This window comes from Chroicocephalus ridibundus, chromosome 3 (assembly GCF_963924245.1).
Source record: "Chroicocephalus ridibundus chromosome 3, bChrRid1.1, whole genome shotgun sequence".
In the NCBI taxonomy this organism is placed as follows: domain Eukaryota; kingdom Metazoa; phylum Chordata; class Aves; order Charadriiformes; family Laridae; genus Chroicocephalus; species Chroicocephalus ridibundus.
The window spans coordinates 74,198,735-74,207,132 of NC_086286.1; the positions used below are offsets into that span (position 1 = coordinate 74,198,735).

Sequence of the window (8,398 nt, forward strand, 5' to 3'; positions counted from 1 at the left end):
CAACCTATTCTGTATTAGAAGACTTGTCCCGTGCATTCCCCCTGAGCTATATTTTAATAAAACAAGCATGTATCTTTCAGCCCTTCTTGATGAGTCAGACAATTCCTGCTACTTTCCATCAAAATTCTACGAATAAGCATATTAGTAAATAATTATAGTAATGATTCTAAAACATACGTATCAATATAATGTTTTCTCTCTCATACAGCACAGGAACTGTTTCTAATTCATAGGGATCATTTCACCTATACTAATGCAGTCACTTTGGGGATGGAATGTGGCTACTCTTCACTCATGGTTAGAATCACTATTTAGCAAAAAATAGAATGCTATCTCCCTTGGAAATTATATATTTAGGTACAACAGTCAGAATGTCAGCTATACTGAGATTGGAGGTAACCCTCATTCTAGCACCCTTGTTGTTTTGGAGGGCCCTGAGAATATTAATAGCCACAGACAGTGATAATTAAGATCTGAGATGCTTTCACTCTATCATGTGGAGGTTTTGACGTGTTGAGTCCATAGTGATTGTGAGAGAAAACCACCAGCAACCATTATTCCAAGTATTACCTAGGTTTTCCATTCTGATAACTTGTTGGAGGCTTTGCCTTGCTCAGGATGAAATCTAATGATGTTCCTGTTCTAGAAGATATACTTACAGAATATATAATCCCTAAGGGACTCTAGCAATGGCTGTAAGTAGTGCAAAACTGTTTGTTTGGGGTTTGTTTTTTTTTTTCTGTTTGGTTTCCCAAGGAAATTAAGTTTATGCGATTGCTTTCTCTGTCCATCTGCCTGTCTCCTATTGAGGGCACTAAATTCGGCCACTTGCTGCAGAAGGTGCTGAAAGATCACAGACTGCAACACCAGCTTTCAGAGCTATCTGTGAAACTTAATAACATACTTTTGTGACCTATATTGTTTGTAGCTTTTCACCATCCATACATATTAAGCATCACTAATGCAATAAAGAAACAAAAAGAAAAGAAATATAAATTACTGTTGCTTAATTTTTTTTCGTTCCATAGATTACAAAAGGAAAATTCATGCCAGCCGCGGCCTGAAGACACATGTTTCAGTACTACTACAAGATGCTTGGACAAGGATACATTTGAGCCATTAAAGCAAATGCCTCAGTCAGAACCTTCAAATCAACAAGAGAATAACTCCAGGCCACAGCCGCCTTTGCCCAAAGGCAACTGTGAAGGGGATATACATCTAGAACCCTTGTGCAACCCAGCACATGGTAATAACAAAAGCACAAAACACTTGATTAAATGTAGTAAGAGAGGTGATGATGGCAGCCTGGCATGGTTTGACAGCCTGGACGAGAGCAACGCTGATGCTGAAGAAACTTCTCTGGTGCCCAAGATCTGTCCAAATAACCTGGCTTCAAAAACCCTGTGTAAAACATCCTGTTCTGAAGAAAGAACTGCTTCAATACCAAGGAAGGGAAATGGAATGAGAGAGTCACTAGCAGCTATGAACCTACATGCTCCTTTGGAACAGGATGAAGTTTCCAAGATAAGCAGGAAAAGGGCTGAAGAACACAACTCTTCTTCAGAAGCAAATTTCCAAGACCCAGCATCATCAAGTGCTAGTTTGCAGGATTCAGTTATTACGCAACGGGTTTCTAAACGCTGGCAGAGACTGCACACAGAGAAATCACGTGGATTCTTTACAAGTACACAGGACCCCGAGGCAAAGGCCCTTCCTTCAGTATTACCCGCATCTGGCCTGGCAGATCTTTCAAGTGATGCAGATTCTGTGCTAGGGGAGGAAAAGAACAGCGTATCTGTAGCAGCAAAAACTGAAACAATTTCCGTGAGAAAACGAAGTAAAGGTGAAGTAGTGAATGAAAAAAAGGTAATAAGTTCCTGTGAGCCAGAAATCCATGACAGTGAAAGTCCTCCAGCAGCTAAACTAGCTAAGTTTTCTTTCAGACCAAGGACAAAACTTGATCATTCTTCAGAGAAGAACAATGAAGAATTTTCTCTTTTTCAGAGCGGAACTACTTTTAAGCCTGGAAAGCAACTCCAGGGAGAGCAACTGCCAGAAGAATGCCGCCGCCCTGAGAAATGCAAGATGACATTGACTCGCTTAGGAAAAAATGGTTTGGAAAAACAATCAATTGATAATAAAGGGGGAGAAGAGCAACAGAGTCAGGCCTTTGGGAAAGAGATCAGAGGAAGTGTAAAAATATGCTCTGATGTCAGTTTTGATGCTGTGTCATCTCCACCCACTGAAAAGAAAAGGGAGGGAGAGGAGAAGCTTGGTGGCCCAAGCACAGGGAAGGTGCGCTCCAGCACATTAGCTAAACTGTCGACATTCTCCTTTGCATCACGTCCTGAGTCAAAATTGGAAACCTCACCTACCATTAAGATTGATACTAATAAGGAAAGCCATAGCCCATTGCTGAAGGTCCACGTGAGCAATCCTAGCAGAAGGAAGAGTTTCGCATTCGGAAATGCCAGTAAAGCCAGTGTGGTCACACAGAAATCTCTCTTCTCGATAGCAGAGCTAGATGATGCTACATTAGATTTTGATTGGGATGAAGAGGTTAGGAAAAATCCAAGCACATAACGTGTATGTCCTCCAAATTACTTAAATGCAGTTCTTCCATAGTTTGCAAAGCATTTAAAAACAATCATTCCGGACCTCTGTTGATACCAATGAACATACTTTCTTTAAGGGCCATATACTTTGCATAAGCTAAGGACTGCATATGCTGCAGGCCTGAAGTAGCTTTTAGTTTTCTAAGCTCTTCCCAAGACGACTTCTATCAGTTGACCATTTTGTTTGACCTGGTGTAGCCTGAAGACTTGTATGGTTATGTTCATATATCCAAAGTATAGTGAATCTTGCAGAAGAGCAGGCTTAATTGACCGTTATCCTAGATTTCATGTAATGGTTAGAACTATATGTGATTCAGATTGTCCTTCCAAATGACTATGCCACTTTAGAAAAATTATGATGCTAAAGCTATGTCATTATATCTTGTTCATCTATATATGCTGTTTGTTTCAGCGTTCTTAGCAATATTGTGATTTATCATCATGCTATGGTATTTCTGTATTATCAGTATCATGACAATTTTGCTGCATTTACTGTGCTCCTTGTCACGCTGCTGATGTTGAAGACATGGATCGAGAGCTTTTTGTTTCTGTTTTTTTTTCTTTTAATTTCAATTTTAAATACACTGGTTCAGGTATCTATGTCTGTATTCTGGGTCATTTTATCCAAACCCAACTCTGTAATAAACATGCAGTTCTCCAGTGCCGAGGAACAAATTTCAGGTGATTGAATGGGAGTCCTCAGTAACCACGGTAACTTTAATGTGGGCATTAAGCCCTGGCATAGAAGATGCACTTCAAATCTAGCAGCATGGTGAAGAGCTACCCTAGTGTAGCTTGGTTCTGACTCAGATAATGTTTACTTGATGATTTTAATTGTGATTAGAGTTTTACTGCATCTGATATGCAGTTCATCTTCTGTAGCATGCTGCATCCTATGTCATTCATTTGTCTAATGGGAAATTAATCTACTAATGCATTACATGTTTACAGAGAAAGGTAAGCCTGAAATTTCTTTCAGTGACTTGCCTGCCATGTTTCTTCTGTACTTGAATTCGCCACAGAATATTCTTTTTATTACCTGCAAGGTAAACAGGGAATGGAGTGGTTGCTTACAGCACAGTAAATCCTTTGAGAGGCTTGCTAGCACAAAGATCTGATTCTCTGTTGATGTGCTTAAATTCAGAAGTAGCTGCCTTGAAACCCAAGTGAGTTAAAATACTGCAAAATTTCAAAAGATGAGGTAGTGTGAGGCGAGGCCCACGTACTTCGGTGTGATAGAGTGAAATCATGAGAACAGTAGTCATAGTAGTTGGATTACTGTTAAGAGTTTGGGAAAATGATAGAAACATTACTGACCAGACAGATTGTGTGGTACTTCTTCCACTGGAAACATTGCATCAGTCCAGAAGTGGAATTTATCTACCTCCCTCTCAGAGCACAGGGCCACCCCTTCCTGTTCCTTCTCACAAAGACCTACACCAGGGTGATGGTGACCTGCATTCGTGATCCTACTGCCCGTGAAAGTCAGAAGTTTCCTACAGGGTGCTGTGTCTACCCTGAAACTGGAGAAAGGTCAGGAATCCTGGAGCTATTAACATTTATGATGGTCTTCCTACTTGAATTTTCACGGACTAGCTAAAGGCGTAGTTTTTCGTCACCACTGGAGCTGCATCAGCCCCTTGCATGGTGGTCTCATTTACAATCAGAAATCCTACTTGCTAACTGTTTGGCTTGATGGGTGTTGCTAGCTGCAAAGCCAGAACATACCTACTAGATCCCCATAGTCAAGCATCATGAGCTTTTTTTACCATGCAAAATTATAAAAAAATCAGTTAAGAAATTTCATCCACCTATGCTGGAAGTATCACTTCATCACTTCAGCCTCCAGTTGCACCAGGGGAGGTTTAGACTGGATATTAGGAGAAATTTTTACATTGAAAGGGTTATTAAGCATTGGAACAGGCTGCCCAGGGAAGTGGTTGAGGCACCATCCCTGGAGGTATTTAAAAGATGGGTAGACATAGTGCTTAGAGATATGGTTTAGTGATGGTTTTTGTCAGAGTTAGGTTGATGGTTGGACTAGATGATCTGAAAGGTCCCTTCCAATGATCCTTCAAAGGTCCCTTCCTATGATTCTTTGTAGATCAGTAGCTAGGGCCTCATCTAATGTAATTTGCTATGTAAAGTTATGTGATGAGCTGCTCCCACGAACTGCAGGACCTTTTCATAAATATTCTTTTGTGGGAGGCTGGTTGACTTTCTTCCCTCTGCCCAGTGGAAATTAGAACTTTCTTGAAATCAGCGGACTCATAGTGGCACAAAATTGAGGTGAAAGTCAAGCTCAAAATTTCCCTCATGTTCTCCATGCTTATGTTGTGTTTGAGAAGATTCTGGTTTTCATATTCTGCTTATTTCAAAGTTGTTGCACTGTAAGATCTGCCTGAGGGCCAGGGTAACTACACAGCGGAGCAGGCCAGCGGGGTTTTGGGGAAGCTGAAATGCCAGGTCATGCAGACAGTGATCCTCCCTACTAATAAAACCTGTGAAGTCTCATGAAGCACAGGAATGTCCAGTTAGCAACAATTAGGAGAACTGGGCACTCACATTCCCATGGTGTCCTCAAACCTGTGCATAGATCATTGCTGCTGAGTAAATGGAAGATAACTAAACAAAGTTTATTTTTTCATAGACAAAAAATGTTTTCTCTGATCCAGTAAATACCGAGGTATTGTACATCCTACAGCTTTTCCAGTCATATGGTACTAATCACATTTGTGGTCCAGTTCAGCAGTTTGGCTGATAAAATACTGCTAGATCCCTTTTTTTTTTTTTTTAATCTGTTTTGAATTGAAATGTACAGTTTAACTGTTCTTTTAAAGCACAGTCAGCAGAGCCACGAACAAGCTGGCAACTTGCCGGATCTCTTAGGATAGGCTACCTGATGTGCCTAGCGCCCGGTGGGCTCTAGCAGTTCAGCTCTTTGAGATACATCCTTTCATCACCTCGGAGCAGTACAACCAAGCGAGGTATGTATCTTGAGATAGCTGAACTTAGAGGAGACTAAATGTATGTGCTCTTCCGCAGGCGTGCTGGAATCCCCTGGCAGCACGAGGAAAGTTGCAGCAGCTTCTTAAACGCCTAAAAAGGGCCCCCGATGCTTAGCAGAAAACAGAACCAGGAAGGCTAAAGAAATACTGTGGCGTCCTAGCTCCTGCTGAACGTGGACAAATTAGCCCACTTAAACCAAGGTTTTCACTAGTAAGTGCAAATTCTGTACGTTCATTCTTGAATGGGCACCAATTGTAAGGCCTGATTTGCTGATGTCCTGGGTACTTAACAGCTGAAGCTTAAATCAATGAGACGTGTAAGGTGCAGTGTAATAATTTTGCTCTTCTGTCTTCATCGCTGTCATATTCTTGGTTGTGAAATGGCTCCTTCAAGAAGAAATGGTAGAGTGGTCTCACTTAAGGTACCCTGTCTTCTGGAGGTAGAGGAAACAAGAAAGTGATACAGGCTCTTGCTGAGGACATCTGAGAACCTAAGACCTCCCACATTTTAGCGCCTGTCTTTACCAGATTGCAAGTCAGGCTTGCATCCCTCAAAACAATTCCTTTGAACACATCAGGACAAATTTGATAATTCCCAGAAGACTTTCCAGATCAGTGAAGACATTTTGTGTATAGAGCTATGCAGCCCTTGAAAGACCATGGCTGGGTTTCTATCTACCACTTAAGATATGTTTTAGGTATTTAAATCCAAACAGATGCTGTAGAATTCAGGCAGAGTGAATTCTGTCTTCTTTGCAGTGTCTTAATGGTGAATAATTTTTCAGGGAAAATATGTTAGATAGCATATCAGTAAAAAGAAAGTTGTCTCTCAAGATTCCCCAGATTAGGAAGTAGTCAGTGTATTACTTTATAAAATGGAACTGTGCTGCTTTATCAAGCCAATCTCTCAAGCCAATTTCTCTTTCATATAACATGAAAAACAAAAGGAACAAAAGCCAAAAGGAATCAAGGAAGGATACTGCAAACTCTGTTCACTCTGAGGTCACCCTACCTGGAAGAGCGCTTGGGCAGTTTTGTTTCCCAGTTAGAAGCAAAGAAGAGGAGACACAGGGACACTGTATTCAGCTTGCAGAAAGGCCCATCTTTTCTATATTGGCAGAAAAAACCCACTGTTGTCCTTTCAAACTGTCTGCAAAGAGGTCTTAGTCACACAAGTGTTGGGTAAGTTAACCAAATTTGGAAGAGCAGATAGTGCTGAGATCTTTCTTTACCAGACCAGCTGAAATACTACTGTTATGGTATTGCTTCTGTTTCACAGCATGAATTCAGAGCATTCAAGATAAATGAGAAGCACACAGGAATAAGAAAATGATACCTGCTGCTGATGTACTCTCTCCCTCACCATTGTCATCGCTACAGAACCCATTTGTCAGTACCTTGGCAGGGAACATGGCTGACTTCTTTCCCTTTTTAAACCAGCATCCCCCACAAACAATCACAGGTTTTAATGGTTTTTTGAGTGCTACAATAGCCCGATGATGGGAGGATGTAATCCCTTATGGTAGCGGCAGTCTGCTGGACTAACCTACAGATGAGTTTCCTCTGCAAGTACTTTATGCGGTCCATGGGCAGATGAGTCACTTCCTGCCAGCCTTCCTGCCCAGGCGCCGAGCCATTATCTCCTTCATGTTTTAACACGTGCCTCTCTGACTTTATGATCTACGAATATAAAAACACGTCCAATGTGTCTTCCCAGGGTGAATATATACAAGTATATATCAAACCAATTATTACTGTTGAATACGCTATTATTTTATTAGGCTGTGTTTCATCTTGATGAGTCTATTTCATGAAAGGTGAATATATATGTTGCTGTCTTAAAACCCAGTTGAACCAAACCTTAGAAGTCGCTGGTTCTAGCAGCATATTGATGAGGTCCTTGTTTGTGAGCAGCAGTGAAATGCTGTTGTTAGATGTTCAGTGGCCAGGCTCCATTGCCTTGGTTGAAACCAGATTATATCATACCAGCATGGGACAAGATCACGGTTTTAGTGGCAGCTAACCCATAGTAGTGTTCTCCTGGGTGGCCCATGCCAACATGCTGATGAGTCAAAGGTGAAAAGCAAAAAAGCCAACATTTTAATTACATTTTTATATTTTTAAATTATGTTTTTTTGGAAAAAAAATTGCTTAATCGTACTTCTTTTAATCCTCCTGCATGGCACTTTCGCTGGCGAAAGCACAGCCTTGGCTGAAAGGAGACCAGACGTCAGTGAGACACACACTCCTCCAAAGTAGGAGCCCAGGTAGGATGTTCTATACTGTCATGAGGTGGCTCTGCCTAGTGCCTGAAGCGCTCCCCGTTTGCCAGTACTTGGGAAGGGGGAGCTGTGGGTAGTCGTTCTCTGTGGTTACATACATCAGTGGTTGTATTATGGACCTCTCTGATGGCCTGTCTCCTCACTTAGAATCATAGAATCATAGGGTTGGAAGGGACCTCTGGAGATCATCTAGTCCACCCCACCTGCCAGAGCAGGGTCACCCAGAGCAGGTTACACAGGAACGTGTCCAGGTGGGTTTTGAATGTCTCCAGAGACGGAGACTCCACCACCTCTCTGGGCAGCCTGTTCCAGTGCTCTGCCACCCTCAAAGTAAAGAATTTCCTCCTCACGTTTAGGTGGAACTTCTATGCTCAAGTTTGTGCCCATTACCTCTTGTCCCATCACTGGGCACCACTGAAAAGAGCCTGGCCCCATCCTCCTGACACCCACCCTTTAAGTATAAGTGTTGATAAGGTTCCCCCTCAGCCGTCTT

At 41.8% G+C, this 8,398-nt stretch overlaps 1 protein-coding gene across 2 annotated transcripts in view; it reads left to right on the forward strand.

The window, feature by feature from the left end:
• MCM9 (minichromosome maintenance 9 homologous recombination repair factor) overlaps positions 1-3,148 on the forward strand; it is a 50,043-nt gene extending 46,895 nt beyond the window's left edge. For both annotated transcript variants that reach the window (XM_063329716.1, XM_063329717.1), the window contains one exon: positions 1,029-3,148. In XM_063329716.1, the coding sequence (XP_063185786.1) occupies positions 1,029-2,583 (1,555 nt within the window). In that variant the 3' untranslated portion in view covers positions 2,584-3,148. The remainder of the gene's footprint in view (positions 1-1,028) is intronic.
• Positions 3,149-8,398: the final 5,250 nt, after the last annotated feature.